Here is a 17,056-nt window from a genome sequence, read left to right as displayed (position 1 = left end):
GTTAACCAATTTTAATAGAAGGAGAAGGTGAATCAAATCCCACAAACAAAATCTAAGCAATATCGGGAAAGTACTAAGTGATGTGACATGTTTATATTAAAAACAAATTTATGTACGTTTTTATGATTTAAATAATAATTTTCAGAATTAAAGTAAAAATAAAATGCTTTTAAGTATTAGTACAGATGGAAGACATAATGAATGATGTGAATTGATTTATTACAGCCGTATAAAAATGTCACATCACCATCTTTAAATAATAAGTACATGGTTTGAAACATAAAAAATAGTGTTTTTATTTTTCAATCTAAAATTCAAAATAATACCCAGATTTTGTTTTTGAAAATATTTAACTAAATCAAGAATTTTTATGTAGACCCACCTTTTGAGTTTATAAAAACATAAAATTGTTTTCAAATCTTAAATAATAAGAGGAGTCACTCTGAATTTTTCTGGTTTTGTATTTATTTTTTTTAAAATTGTTTAAAATAATGATAATATTAAACATACTTTGAAGTTTTCAAAAATTAAAAAATATTTGTTTGATGTAATTTTCTAAAAACAGAAAGTATTTATTTATTCTTTCTTTTTTTCTTAGAAAATAAACTTCAATAAAAAAATTAATAAATATATTCATAAAAAAGAAATGCATTTTAAAAGTTTTTTCAATAATAATGAGATAAAGTAATTTGGAAAAAAAAAATTGATGAAATTAAACTCCGACAAATAACTTTTTGGTGTTCTCAAAATTTTATATTTTTTTTATATTTTTTTTTTTAAAAAAAAATCTTCTGAAAATATTGTCAAACACTTATAATTGTATTATTAAAAAAAAAAATTCAGTTGTTAAGAATAAAATTTATTTTTTAATTATAGTGCCAAAACACCATCTAAATAATTTGTCAAAATGAGTGTTTGCCTTCTTTTTTGTTAAATGTTGTATTAATTTAAATTTACTAGCCTAAATTTAAATAAGAACATAAAATGTTTCTAAATAAAATAATATATAAAAAAAAAATCAATATTAATTGAACATAAAGATCAAATGTGAGGTCCCATGCACCATATGCATTAAAATTTAGAATTATAAAATTAATTTTCAGAAAAAGAAAAAAAAATGAAACTGTATTATATGTATTAACATAAAATGTTATAATATATTGATATCAAATCATGGTGCTCTTAATTGTATTAATCCTAATTATTTTATTAGAAATAAAGTAACTATATGTAGGATGTTTGTCTATTTATAGAGATCAAAATATAAGGTACATAGAATAGAACATTCCCTACAATTATAATAAATAATAAAAACAAGTTTTTTTTTTATAATATTTGGCACAATACTCGAAGAATTCACGTGACATGTATGACTTTTTTTTTTAATATTTTGGTCGGATCCCACAGAAGGAGTAATTATTTAATGAATACTTTGTCACCTAAATATTTAAATGTTATGGTAATAATAAATACATGGTTTAAATGGTGAAATTTAAAAAGGTGATGTGACATCTACTCATTTCAGTCGTGAATAATTTATTAAAATTTGACATCATAATCGTTGTTGGTACTACTATCATAATTTATTAAATCTGACCTAATTGATTTGTCCAAAGTTTAATAAGAAAAATGTCATATTAGTATATTAGAGCCCAACAAATATTAAATCTCCTTAAGTAATTACTGGTAGGTTTCGTGTTTTGAAATAGTATATTAATTAACTCAAATCAGGGAATCCCATGAGATCTGCATGTCAGAATGTAGTCAGTTTGATTTGATGTTACACTGTGAAATCGCTGACGTACGTTATTTAAAGTGTAGGAAATACTCCATTTAACGTCAGTGAGTACACTGTGGGACGTACACAGATAATTAAATATTGATAAGACAACTATTGATTTTTTTAGTTAGTATCTACAAATTAAAGAGGAAATAGTCCATACTTGGTTAAGAAGATTACAATATTTGGACAATTTTTAAATAATTCCCAACAACTTAAAAACGTCGTCCTAAATAGGAAATGGTTCAAAATTTATTAAAATAAGTAATGTACGAATAAATATGTTCGAAATTATAGTTTACATTTGAAAAAAAATTTTATTATCTCATTAAATTCAAATATTGAGTAAACATAATTGCACCGTACTGTATTTTCGATTTAAGGTACTCTGCATGTATATTGATGTACGTTATTTTCAAACTTGAACTTATTGAGATATGGGAGATCCAGCTTCTGACGTACATTGAAATACGTTCCAAACATATTTTCATATAATTTATTTCTGTGACTGTTGAAAATTGATTTTAGGGTTGGAAAGACATACGTAGAAATACGTTATTAGAATAAAGAAATCTTTTATATATGCTAATTAATTTGTAGTAACCACATTACAATTTCTCACTTCTTGATTACAATAAAGTATTCAACATTACAATTTTCAAATAATTAAAGTGAACAACCAACTAATGGATTAACATTTGGATTAACCCAACAAAATAGATTAATTTTTGTCTTTTGTTAATAAAAACTCCTACAGTACATATGATGTGACATATATATTTAAAACTCACCCAAGTACGGTTTTATAATAAAATAATAATTTTACCTAAAAATGTAAAAACGCTGACATTTGCCTCCCGCGTATCATTTTGTTCCAGAGTATGGCGCACCGTTGTGTCAAATATGATAGATAACACTCATCCCTCGGTGGCCTTATTGGAGGTTTAGGTTTGGTTGGATGGCATATTTGGGTGCCCGTATTGGAAGTTGTTCGGGCCACCCTACTCCACCCATCCGAAACCTTCGTCAACGTTTCCTGAATATACATATACCACATACATAAAATTTTTAAGAAACAATTCGTAATAATATAATTTTTAAAAAAAATAGACGTAAATAGTTGAGTTATTACCGAAATTTCTAATGAGATGATTGATTGAATTGCTGAAATTCCCTTGATGCACCTACAACACACGGTTGTAGTGCATACCAATCCTTTTGTTTACACATCTTCACTTCGGTGCAACAACAATACATAATTTACTTTTTTTTTTATATATATATTATCCCTATACAAACGTCTACAGATAGGGAGTGAGTTTTCTAGGAAAGAAAACAATACTAAATTGAGAGGTGAAGGAGTAAGGAGAGGTAGAGGGGTATATATAGTACTTGTGGATGTGATTGTTGAGTGTAGTCTTGTCAAATATTACAAAATAATAATTAATATAACCCTAGGTACGGCTAAAGGTGGTATAACCCCAAGACAAATTTGATTTTGTCAATCCCTTGAAAAACGTAATTTGAACAAACCCAACCCCCTATTAACTTTTCCTTGGAAGACGTAATTCCAACCAACGAAATTATCGATTTTGTTGTGGTTTGGTTGATTGTGGTTAGAAAAAATTTCTCTTTTATTATTATTATTATTAAAAAACTGAAATAATGAGCTATTCACATATTCTCACTTTAATAATTTTAAAATATATTAATTCAGTGCTTGTACGTTTTTTTTTTTTTTTTGCCAATTACTTTTTTATTTATTATTTGTATATGACTCATGACATATATAGTAAAAATATATTTTTTTAATAATAATAATATACTTGTCAAACATTCTCTTTTTTTTTAATTTTTTTTTAAAATATTTTAGTCTTTTTCTTTTTTTTTATATATTTTGTTAATAAATAAAGAATATTTAAATTTAAATAAAATTTAATGTATGAAAACAAGTTACTACTTTTAAATTTTTTATATTTGAAATTAGAAAATTAAATAAAAAATAAACTTATTTTTATAAAACTATTTTAATAAGTTACATTTAAAACATTATATGAGTTACATTTAAAAAAAAAAAAAGTAACTTCAGGGTATCTTAAATAATATAATAACATAATATAGCTTAAAAATATAAAAAAGTAACAAAAAAATACTTTTAATATTATTCTTCATTTTATGTTTCTCACATATTAAAATGAGTACATACTATTACGAATACAATAGTAGTTTGAGAGAACAAGTGAGTGTAGTAATAAAGTCTGGAGAATAGTGACTTTGGTACGCTTCATGATGAAATGAGTACATACTGTGCCACAACGGGCCCGTAAACACCGCAAGTCACATTGTGAGTCGTACGAATGGTTGAGTGTCACTCAGTACAACCCGAGGTCGAACTGGATTCGGTGAGTTCGTTGGGAGAGTAGTGATTCCGGTACCCCAAAGCGAACTGGACTACATACTGTGCCACAACGGGCCCGTAAACACCGCAAGTCACATTGTGAGTCGTACGAATGGTTGAGTGTCACTCAGGTTGAGTGTGACTCAGTACAACCCGAGGTCGAACTGGATTCTGTGAGTTCGTTGGGAGAGTAGTGATTCCGGTACCCCAAAGCGAACTGGAGTACATACTGTGCCACAACGGGCCCGTAAACACCGCAAGTCACATTGTGAGTAGTACGAATGGTTGAGTGTCACTCAGTACAACCCGAGGTCGAACTGGATTCGGTGAGTTCGTTGGGAGAGTAGTGATTCCGGTACCCCAAAGCGAACTGGAGTACATACTGTGCCACAACGGGCCCGTAAACACCGCAAGTCACATTGTGAGTAGTACGAATGGTTGAGTGTCACTCAGTACAACCCGAGGTCGAACTGGATTCGGTGAGTTCGTTGGGAGAGTAGTGATTCCGGTACCCCAAAGCGAACTGGACTACATACTGTGCCACAACGGGCCCGTAAACACCGCAAGTCACATTGTGAGTCGTACGAATGGTTGAGTGTCACTCAGTACAACCCGAGGTCGAACTCGGATTCGGTGAGTTCGTTGGGAGAGTAGTGATTCCGTACCCCAAAGCGAACTGGAGTACATACTGTGCCACAACGGGCCCGTAAACACCGCAAGTCACATTGTGAGTAGTACGAATGGTTGAGTGTGACTCAGTACAACCCGAGGTCGAACTGGGTTCGGTGAGTTCGTTGGGAGAGTAGTGATTCCGGTACCCCAAAGCGAACTGGAGTACATACTGTGCCACAACGGGCCCGTAAACACCGCAAGTCACATTGTGAGTAGTACGAATGGTTGAGTGTCACTCAGTACAACCCGAGGCCGAACTGGATTCGGTGAGTTCGTTGGGAGAGTAGTGATTCCGGTACCCCAAAGCGAACTGGACTACATACTGTGCCACAACGGGCCCGTAAACACCGCAAGTCACATTGTGAGTCGTACGAATGGTTGAGTGTCACTCAGTACAACCCGAGGTCGAACTGGATTCGGTGAGTTCGTTGGGAGAGTAGTGATTCCGGTACCCCAAAGCGAACTCGGAGTACATACCGTGCCACAACGGCCCGTAAACACCGCAAGTCACATTGTGAGTAGTACGAATGGTTGAGTGTCACTCAGTACAACCCGAGGTCGAACTGGGTTCGGTGAGTTCGTTGGGAGAGTAGTGATTCCGGTACCCCAAAGCGAACTGGAGTACATACTGTGCCACAACGGGCCCGTAAACACCGCAAGTCACATTGTGAGTAGTACGAATGGTTGAGTGTCACTCAGTACAACCCGAGGTCGAACTGGATTCGGTGAGTTCGTTGGGAGAGTAGTGATTCCGGTACCCCAAAGCGAACTGGACTACATACTGTGCCACAACGGGCCCGTAAACACCGCAAGTCACATTGTGAGTCGTACGAATGGTTGAGTGTCACTCAGTACAACCCGAGGTCGAACTGGATTCGGTGAGTTCGTTGGGAGAGTAGTGATTCCGGTACCCCAAAGCGAACTGGAGTACATACTGTGCCACAACGGGCCCGTAAACACCGCAAGTCACATTGTGAGTAGTACGAATGGTTGAGTGTCACTCAGTACAACCCGAGGTCGAACTGGATTCGGTGAGTTCGTTGGGAGAGTAGTGATTCCGGTACCCCAAAGCGAACTCGGGTACATGCGTGCCACAACGGGCCCGTAAACACCGCAAGTCACATTGTGAGTCGTACGAATGGTTGAGTGTCACTCAGTACAACCCGAGGTCGAACTGGATTCGGTGAGTTCGTTGGGAGAGTAGTGATTCCGGTACCCCAAAGCGAACTGGAGTACATACTGTGCCACAACGGGCCCGTAAACACCGCAAGTCACATTGTGAGTCGTACGAATGGTTGAGTGTGACTCAGTACAACCCGAGGTCGAACTGGGTTCGGTGAGTTCGTTGGGAGAGTAGTGATTCCGGGCCCGTAAACACAACGGGCCCGTAAACACCGCAAGTCACATTGTGAGTCGTACGAATGGTTGAGTGTCACTCACTACAACCCGAGGTCGAACTGGATTCGGTGAGTTTGTTGGGAGAGTAGTGATTCCTGTACCCCAAAGCTAACTTCAGTACATATTGTGTGTCAACGGGTCCGTAAACACCGCAAGTCACATTGTGAGTCGTACCAATGGTTGAGTGTCACTCAGTACAACCCGAGGTCGAACTGGATTCGGTGAGTTCGTTGGGAGAGTAGTGATTCCGGGCCCGTAAACACAACGGGCCCGTAAACACCGCAAGTCACATTGTGAGTCGTACGAATGGTTGAGTGTCACTCAGTACAACCCGAGGTCGAACCGGGATTCGGTGAGTTTGTTGGGAGAGTAGTGATTCCCGTACCCCAAAGCTAACTTCAGTACATATTGTGTGTCAACGGGTCCGTAAACACCGCAAGTCACATTGTGAGTCGTACCAATGGTTGAGTGTCACTCAGTACAACCCCAGGTCAAACTGGATTCGGTGAGTTCGTTGGGAGAGTAGTGATTCCGGTACCCCAACACTTGACCCCGTATAAATGATATTTCAGCTTATGTTCGTTTGGAGAGTATGGACTCCGGTATGGTCAACATTTATAATAATTAACATACATGTTGTCATATGATTAAAAGAAATAAACATACAAATTGCAAACTCAATTAATACAGAAAAAGTATTGCATAGTCTGTTTATTAATTTTGGCCAACATGTGTATTTGGACATAACATAAAATATAAGAAAGTTCATACAATTCCATTAAACCAAACTAAACCAAATTTCGTATATGTGGTTTATTCATGTGGGGAGAAATATTTATGTGTTGTACTTTTAACTGTTCATAGAGTTAACATAAAATATTATTTTAATTTGATTGGACTGCTTGTGATTGATTGACACTACTTTTTTGTATATAAGTATAGTGCACCAAAGACTTTGAAGCAAATATTTGAGAGGCAGCACGAAATATGCTCCCCAATTTTAATATACTCTCTAACGTTTTCAAAGAAATTCGGTTTCCCCCCTAAATTTATTTTCACAACCTATTTCCACCATAAGGTCGACGGAAACACTCATTTTCAAGCCTCACTAACACCCTAATTTGGTTTGTTAAAAAAAAAACATGGTGGCTGGTTCTGGAGAGGACCCCTACGGGTTCGAGAGGGATTTCTCTTCATGGAAAAATTCACTTGGGGGACACCCCCATTGCTACTGTGGTGATCTAGCTTATGTTTGGACTTCTAGCAGTAGAGCAAATTCGGGTCGTCGCTTCTTTGGATGTCCGCACTATGTAAGACTTCGAACGCCTTAATAATATTTTAAACTAGGATTTGTAAATATGGTGATGTACTTATTTTAAATTCAGGAGAACAACGAAAGTCGAGGATGTGATTACTTTTGTTGGATCGATCAAGCTCATCCTAAAAAACCTGCAGACACTACTCTCGGTTTGCGAAACCAAGTAAGGAGTTTGGAGAAAGAGAAGATGCACCATGAAAACATTATTAAAAAATTATATTTCATTATATTTATTTGCCTCTTCATCATTTGCCAACTTTTATTTCGTTAGACATATTGTATGTGGTATGATGTTTATTTTATGTTTTTTAAGGACGTAATTCAAAGGAAAGGTAGGCATTTAAGTTGGTTCTATTAAAAATTTCTTAATTACTATTTCGTCATTGATTGTGAATGTCAATATGTGCGTAGTACAGTAATGCAATGTCAATATCGGTAATTTTCACAATATAATCCAAAAAGTGTCATAATAACTTAGTCAATATTGTTGTGTTTCACTAATTTGCATTTTAAAAATACTTCAACTTTTTTTTTCAAAGTTTAATGTTTAATAGATTGCTACCATTTTCAAACGTTGATGTTCAATACATTGCATTTTTGAAAAACAGTAACCTTTATTTATTTTGGTAGCTTTTAATTGCATTATTTACAAATGGTGAAATTGTGTGAACGCCAGAGTTATTATGTCTCATTACTGTACAGTACTTTAACTATGTGTTTAATGTTGAATAGATTGGTACCATTGTTTATAATTTTTAATATGTTGGAGGTATCCATATAATTGTTGTAAAGGTTGATGTTCTATACACTGCATTTTTGGAAAACAGTTTTTTTTTATAGCCTTTAATTACATTATTTAGAAGTGGTAAAATTGTTACAAAGGAAATTGTGTGACAGAGTTATTATTTCTCATAATTGTACTGTACTTACTCTTTTTGATCCAAATTTATGTCCAAGGCCAGAATTAATGCCTTCGTTGTTGAGTGTAGGTATTTTTATTATTTTGGACATAATTGGAGTAAAATTGGTCAATTTCATTTTGAAAATAATGTACTTCACTATCCAAAACCTAATAGTACTGGCAAAATATAACAACAGTAATAATATTCACAATAATAATGGGAAAGTACATAAGTATAAGTATTTTTATTATTTTGGCTATGGACATCATTGGACTAAAACAGATAGTGCGAAAAAGAATGTAAAATTGGTTAGTTTCATTTTCAGAATAATGTACTTCACATATTGTTATGGTAAAAAAAATCCAAAACCTAATAGTAATGGCAAAGTATAACAACCGAAATAATATTCACAATAATAGTAATAATGACCATACAATAATAATAATCAGTTCCACCAAATTCTAAAAACTACCACAAGTCTTGCCCTATAGTAAATTATAAAATCACCAACATTAGTGCAATTCCAAATCACCTAACAGTAGTATGATGCAAGTATATAACATGACTGACTAAATATAATTTACGACCTAAAACCTAACTTTTGTAACCATTGTACTGAACATAGTAAATATATAAATAAAGTAACTTTTGTAATCATTGTAATATACTACTTGTTACTTATGGCCAGCCTTTTAGAATGACGTGTTTTCGGGGACTTGCTCTTGCCAGTCCATATGTTTTCGGACCTGGCCTTCGCTGTGCTGAATCGGGGGTCTCGAGGAGACCTTGATGGACTACGTAATGGTATAGTTGTAGATGTTGATGGAAGAACTTTGGTTTTGCTCAATCCAAATTGCTTCTTAACTCCCTCCATCACAGCATGTTTAGCCTTGTTACTCTCGTGGGTGACAATTTTCCCAACACAATCCAAATCGGCTTCAATAGGATCAAACTGCAGTGTACATTAGGAAACCAATTCAGTAATACACATGACAACCAAATCCATAGAAACAAATCCATCAAAAAATAGATTGACAACTCAATTTTCACAATATAAACAGTTAGTTAACTGGATGAAAACTTAAACTAAAGAAATCAACATTACATTACCTCTTCCAATATTTCATTTTCCTCGAACAGTGATTCCATGTACTTCATTACAAACATTTCACAATCGTGGCCATTTTGTTGTTGTGGGTAGTCCTTGCTTGAAGAAATAATTACAAACTCGCTGAAATTCAGGTCTCCTGGCTTGACAGGGGCAAACAATTGGTCCAAAGTCTGGAGCTGCAAAAAAATTAAAACAATCACAGTTGAGATTAGTGCAATTACACTAATAAAATGGCAAACCGTGTACACACGTGCATACCATCTCTACGCGGAGTGCTCCGACGTGACCTCTTATGCATTGCAGAAGACAACGAGTCCCTAATTTCCACTGTTGTATTAACCATGCTCACATTCGCCGCAAACCAGTGCGGAGCACTATCGGTATCCAGTAGGGGTACCACCATCTGCGACAAAGTAAAACAAACAACGTCATCGGAAAATTGAACTACACACATTTGATTCAACACAAAAGTTTCAAGAAAATGCAAATTACAGTGTGACATAAACTCAAATCTGCATCGTAATAAAGAGTGGACCACTCTTGCTCCTTCGCCATCCTCTCCACAGTCATCGTTCTTCCAAGTAACTTGCTCTGCACAATAAGTACACATAATAGATTACATTTTAAATAAAAACATAGATTTAACGAGTTTACAAGACAAATACAAAAGATTCATGTCCACTTTTAAATATCAAATTTCATACCGAAATTCTGGTGGGCATAAACCAAGTTCTCTTACTTCCAATGCCGTTGCGCTTCTTCTCTCGAAAATTCATGATTTGAGCAAAGCAATCAATGACCTGACATTTACACAAACAATATCCGTTATGTTGTCATTCATACAATTTGTAAATGGCATTAACTAAAATAATGAACTACAAATTTCAAAGCACCCAAATGCCAACTTCTACGTACACTGTTTGATATATCGGTCTCCGGTTTCATGCATTTGAAATACATCCGCTCGACCTCAACCTTCCCAAAATGGGCTAACACTTCACTGAAATACCAAACAAATAATCAACAACGAAACGAATGTACTAATATCAACTACGTACACAGAAATCATGACACATGAGATTACCTCGGATCATTGGCGCTAGAGAAAATGTAACGGAACAACTCGTACTGTTGATTTGAGTAACCCTTCTTCACAGTGAACGGACCAATCACCTTCCCTCCAGATTCTTTGAATCTTTCGAACGCAGCATCATCAAAATCATCCTTCACTGTCTGCTCAACTTCCTCTTTTACAATAGCGGGGAGATCTTCTCCCCAAAAGTTCATAACCTCAAACGAATCATCAGAAACAACCACCTTAGTTGGAACAACGACCTTCTCTTCTGATAGATTAAGTGAAGGGACACTCTCTACATCATCAACATCCTCTTCCAATTGATCCTTCGTCCCTTCACCATCCTTTTCCTCGACACCCACGTCATCCTTCGTCCCTTCACCATCCTTTTCCTCGACACCCACGTCATCCTTCGTCCCTTCACCATCCTTTTCCTCGGCACCCACGTCATCCTTCTTCTCGGTCTCCCCGTTGAACGAAAGCGAGCGCTGAACTTTGCTCGTCTCAGGTATCTCCAACACTTCTTTCATAGTCCCCTTCCCAAGGTAAGTGGAGAGTACCTTCGAATGTACTTTTGCGCTGCTCACCTTCAAATCAAGCCGAAGACCTCATCTTTCAACTCACACACGGCTTTGTATATTGCGTCATTTGTGGGTTGCCCAACCGACGGATTCAAAACTTGGCAGTAACACAGACGTGTTAGTCAACTTCACCTGCTTAGTACACCAAAAAAACTAGTTAGCATATCTCTCAAATAAAATTCTAACGCATTAGAAAATTGAAGTACTAAATGTACCTTTCCACTTGTGTGACCACCCTGGTCTCGAATCCACTTGTACACTGACTTGCAGTGTTTTGTGGTCCAAAAGTCAATTGGAGCCACAGTTCGGTCCACGTGAGTAACTGTCCGCCTACGTGCGTCAAATATACAAGCCGCCACCAAACAAAAGTGCATACATATATTACCACGGCAGTACACGAGAGAATAAAATTACTACCATCACAATAATTCGAAAACTTACCCGTAAAAATATCGTGCAACCGGAGACATTTTTGGTGTTCTTCGTCTTGTACCGTGTAGAGAGCTCATTAGATATCGATATCCGCATAGCCGCCCAATTCTTCTTCTTAATTGACCTTATGTCAACTAAAGAATGCATGTAGCTAGTGCGACCTCGGTACCATTCTTCGGCGAAGCAACACGGTTCAATACGTACAAGGAGAAACTTAATGAGAAACAGTAGTCACCGTCGCCTGGGTTTCCCCGAGCTCATTCTCCGGCAAAGTCGTGGAATACCTCTAGTCCTTGGCCTTGAAGAGGACGTCAAACTCAACCAGGTCACGCTCACTTTCGGTTGCCACGGGTTCTCCGCCATCCCGGATTCCCATGACATCCTCAAACAGCTTGGAGGATAGTTGGATTGTTCTTCCAAATATCTCCAGCCGAGAAGTGGTTGGATCCACGTGATCGATCAGCCAACTAACTATCTTAGCGTCTATGTACGGGGCATCCTCCCTTAAAAATGTTGAGAAACCGGCATTTCTCACCATTTCTTTTTGAGCCTCGTTGAGCAGTGGGACTATTCTCCCCAAACGCTCGAATGAGCAACGACCAGAAACTTGAACGTCCCCCACACCTTCGTTGTTGTCAATCCCTGGCTCAGCAGATAATGTCTCCTTCACCTTCTTCCCTTTCCCTCTACCACCAACCTTGGAGGGGGAAGCCTCGACTTCGTATGCAGCCCAATTCTCAATCTCTTCATCGCTAAGAAGCTTGAATTGCTCCTTAAAACTACGAAGCACCTGCAATATTAAGACTCGATTATTAACAAAAGTACGCTAAATCAAAGATAAAAAATATTAAATGTGTATAACACAGTCAAAGTCACTCACATCTGCTTTAGGTTTCTCTTTGTGTGCATCAGCATAAGCATAGAAATTGGCTTGGCTGCATCAATTAAAGAAAGGAATGGAATTATAAATATTATTTTCAAAACCAAAAAATATTACCACTAAAATAACTGCCACAAATAACTCACTAGTACTTCGGCCAAGCTTCCTTCGGATCCTTCTTCTTTATCTCTGCTGCATCCTTTTTGTCTGCAGCAGCCCCCCTCTTCCGTTTAAATACCATTTTATAAACCTATTACACAAGACAAAATAACTTAATTAACAAACATTCAAAACACTAAAATATTGGAAGACAAAGACTTTGAATAATTCATGCAATCGTCTAACATTTCAGTGTATTCATGACATCCCGACACTTAACTTCCTATATGTGTACAATAACAGGTAAGCATCTCTTCCTATATAACATACTATCATTATATGTACTATAGTCTATTTGTTAAATGTACTATATGGAAACTGTTAAGTACAATGTACCAATATGCCTAAATAATGGATTCTGTAACTTGTTAGTCTCCCTTCGCAACAAGTAAGCATATTTTCCTTACATACTATACTATTACAATAACATCACAGTAAACTCAGTTATACAGTATTCACTTTTAACATACAATGATGCCAACATATGTAACATAAAATTTAGAAAAAATTATTGACCTTCTCAATTAAATCTTGGAACTCTAGATCTTGAGGTTCTTAGGGCCTCAATTAAGCATGAAGTTTGCCAATGGTCAAAAAGATTACAACAATTTCTAATTTTTTGGAAAAGAGACAAAAAGGTTCACATGTCCACGGGTGACCTCCTCCCAAATATATTGAGACCTCTCACTCATGGTGGAGGAAATCCGTGGACACAAAACACCAACAAAGTACAGTACCAAACTTATGCAAAATGCAGTAAAGGCACAAAAAGAAGAAGAAGCATAATTAGTACAGAAAACTTCCCCATTCTCTACAAAGATCTAAGAAAGAAAGTTGTCAAAGTATTTTGTTTTATAAATACAAGTAGCAACCTAGAATTTGATCCTCTCAAGCCACTAAACTGAATTCGAATCACATCTTTCTTACAAGTTGTAAAATATAGTTTCTTGTATGGCCAAAGGATTATACAAAATTTGTAATTGAAAAAGGACAAGCATTTACTAAGGATTTTTGTATGGCCCAAAAGATTATACAAAATTTGTGTTTATAGGCAATGCGAAGGTCAATTGAAGGTGTTTAGGAGTTTGATCTGTACACTCATGAAAAAAGAAAAAAATAATTGACAAGGAACTGTAAGACCAGGAACTGGATTACAATACCCTCAAGTATGCACATTAAGCTTTGATGGGGTTGCAAAAATTTTAAACAGATATTTTTTTCAGTTATTGTTATCCGAATTTTTAATGGTATTCCTAATTTATGTGTGTTAAGTTTTTAGTTCAATACACAACTTGTTTTGTTTGATACAAATTGTTTGGTTTCATAATATCTCCTATTTATATTAATCTCCTACTTCTATTACGATCTTTAAATTGTATGACATTATGCTCGTTATCAATAAAGTTGTCATTGCAATGAGTATAGTGCCTCTAAAATCGGTACCATACTTACCAATATTTGATAATTTCATATTTTATCCCAAAAACAACAAATAAAGCCAAATCATTTCCACAATCATAAGATCACTAAAAGACCATCCAGCCTAATATTATAGAACTCATGCATTATTTTTTTGTCATATTGCTCAAAAAATCTCCATTTATCATATTCCCAAATATTTAAAATCCAACCGAATCAACTAACACATTCCAAAAATACATACATCAAAATACCCAAATCAAAACCCCTAAATTATAGTACAATGCAACTAATTCAATTTAAACAATGCAACTCTTTATTGCAACAAACTCAATCAAAATACCAAATCACATATTCATAAATAACTAAAACAAAAAACTCATAACACACAGTACATTTTACACTAAGAACCACAACACATGCACGGGGGGAGACAGAGAAAGAAATGCAAACTCCCTTAAACACAGAACCAGAGACAGAGAGATAGAGAGAGAGAGAGAGACAAAGAAATACCTCGACAAAGATATGCAAACTCCCTTCACCACCTCAACCTCCACACCTGAGACAAAATGAAACTATTAAGTACACGAAAATGGAAAAACACCACATTCCCTTCAAAAATATATTTTTTTTTTCTGTCAATAAGAAAATGTATGTAAAGTAGAACGGAGTAATGTATAACTCACCGTCGACACCCCCCTCTAACAACTCCAACAATGGCACTTCGAGTAATGTACACCACAGTCACCACAATGTACAATATGGTTTTTACTACCTCAAACGAAAATAGAAAATGGAAAAACAAAATGGAAAATGAAAAGAAAATAGAAGAGGAAGAACTTTGCCCTAGCAGAGACGAAAATGGAAAAACGAATGATAAATAGAACAATGAAAGAAAATGAAAGTGAAGAAGTGGAGGAGTGGAGGAGTACGACGGTTGATTAGACTTGATTGATGGATGGATGTCACTTTTCACTTTTCCATTTTTAATAAATTTAAATTTCAAAAAAAGTAACCGGTAGCCATTTTTTCATACCTAATTACCCCTACATGAACCCCTACATGAACCCCAACCGTTGGATCAAATTAACTACCCATCCAACGGTTACAGTACATCACGGATTGAAATCCGTGTCCGTACAGTAACGGGACGAAATCATATTATTATATATTTAATCATTTATATTATATATAATAAAAACTAAAAAGTTTAAAAAAAAAAATAAAAGTGCAAAATTGGGTTGGTCGGGTTGGACCTATTTTCAACCCGCCCAATTAACAAATTGGGCGGTTTGTAATTTTTTCGGGTTATTTCGGTTTGTAATTTTCATCGGTTTTTTCGGTTCGGTTTGGGCGGGTTATTCGGTTTAGGCGGTTTACAAATTTTTTTGTACAGCCCTACTTTGTCCTCTACTTAAGTGTAGCACATGATTTACATTAACTTAAGAGGTATAATGGGGCCATCATCTATAAAAGTGGGTATATTATAAAGAATATAGAAATGAAGGTAAAAACTAAAATAGATAAAGTAAAGTGGGTACAATATAATTCTTTTTCTCTTTCTCTTTATTGTTTCTATATCTTAATTTTTTTCTTTATTACAAACTTGTATTTATTTTTATTTATTTATTTTATTATTAAGATTTGGTTGTTGTTTTTATTATTATTTGGGTAAATAGTAGTATAAGTACTCAATATTTTGAGTTTGCAACTGGCATAAACTCAATAATTTTGTTTAGCGATATAGATACCTAATGTTTATAAAACTATAATTTTTTTTTTCTATTTTTGTCAGTACAGACTCCATTTTGAATGTATTAAAAGAAGATTCAAAAGTAATTGATACTGCATATTTCTGTTTAGACCCAATAATTTAGAATTTGAGCCTTATATGTGCCCTATTTAATACAATAACAGAGTCTATACTGATAAAATAAGAGGAAAATTACAGTTTTATAAATATATGGTGCTTACACCACTAAAAAAATCATTGAATTTATGTCACCTACAAACTTAAAATTTTGGGTACTTATATCACTATTTACCCTAATTAAAACTATTTAAAATTTTAAATGTTAAAACATAAGCCAGTGAATGATACAATCGTTTTTTTAGGGTTTTTTTTTTTTTTTAATCTTTACACTTTAAAATAGTATTTTTTTTTATTTATTTTTACAAAAATTCACATAAAAACTCCAACCAACATATCAATCTAAATCGTAACTAAAATTTACATAGCAACCTACATAGAAACCACCATACCGGAACAACCCAAACTATAAATTTAAAAAAATATATTAAAAAATAATATTTGAAGTAATTTTGTTTAAGCATAATATATATATTATTAAAATTACTTGTTGGATTTATTAACACTTGGTGTAGCTGTATGATCCCGAGCTTTATTCAACAATCATTGACCTATTTAACAATAGTATTTCCCAAACGAAACTTCTTATGAGGTATATATCAAATAAAGTAATAGTTACTGTAAGTAAGGTCTCAGATTTAGATCTGTTAAACAGATCTCTTCTGGCTCTTGCTGTGGCTAGCAGTGCACCATTATAATATACATACACATACATAGACTTCACTGTACATTGTTATGATAGAGAGTCAAAGTTTGCAGTTGGAAAAATTGAGACACTATCACAAGCTGTACAACATGTACTTTACAATATGACCAAGCTACCTTCCACTTTTCTTTTAATAAAGTAAAGGATGCTGTTACAATATCCATTCCTAAAAAAGGTTTATTGAGGCATCCTCTCTATTTTGGCATTAATTTTTTTATTTTTGGCCTGTCGAAATTTTGTGAAATATCCTAAATGAATAAAATGCAAAAGATTATAAAAAAATTGACTAAAAAAATTATTCCAAATGTGGAAACAAATAGTGCTAAATTGGTGAGTACTTTAGTAGATTTAGTGT

At 34.7% G+C, this 17,056-nt stretch overlaps 2 protein-coding genes across 2 annotated transcripts; both read right to left on the bottom strand.

Moving 5' to 3' along the window:
• Window positions 1–9,135: 9,135 nt before the first annotated feature.
• Window positions 9,136–11,207, bottom strand: LOC133030869 (uncharacterized). Its single transcript, XM_061103827.1, has 7 exons — window positions 10,664–11,207; window positions 10,495–10,579; window positions 10,284–10,379; window positions 10,072–10,170; window positions 9,830–9,982; window positions 9,579–9,755; window positions 9,136–9,420 (listed from the first exon to the last, which is right to left on the bottom strand). The coding sequence occupies exons 1-7, from the start codon at window positions 11,182–11,184 to the stop codon at window positions 9,136–9,138; spliced, it is 1,416 nt and encodes a 471-aa protein (XP_060959810.1). The 5' UTR covers window positions 11,185–11,207.
• Window positions 11,208–11,953: 746 nt separating this feature from the next.
• On the bottom strand, window positions 11,954–15,276 carry LOC133030848 (uncharacterized). Its single transcript, XM_061103791.1, has 4 exons — window positions 14,639–15,276; window positions 12,694–12,797; window positions 12,548–12,602; window positions 11,954–12,457 (listed from the first exon to the last, which is right to left on the bottom strand). Exons 2-4 carry the CDS (start codon window positions 12,786–12,788, stop codon window positions 11,954–11,956), a joined length of 654 nt encoding a protein of 217 aa, XP_060959774.1. The 5' UTR covers window positions 12,789–12,797; window positions 14,639–15,276.
• Between the last annotated feature and the right edge of the window lie 1,780 nt (window positions 15,277–17,056).

The sequence above is a fragment of the Cannabis sativa genome, chromosome 1 (assembly GCF_029168945.1).
Source record: "Cannabis sativa cultivar Pink pepper isolate KNU-18-1 chromosome 1, ASM2916894v1, whole genome shotgun sequence".
Classification (NCBI taxonomy): domain Eukaryota; kingdom Viridiplantae; phylum Streptophyta; class Magnoliopsida; order Rosales; family Cannabaceae; genus Cannabis; species Cannabis sativa.
The sequence above is the reverse complement of the archived record's forward strand: the minus strand, read 5'-3'. Positions and strand labels throughout refer to the sequence as shown.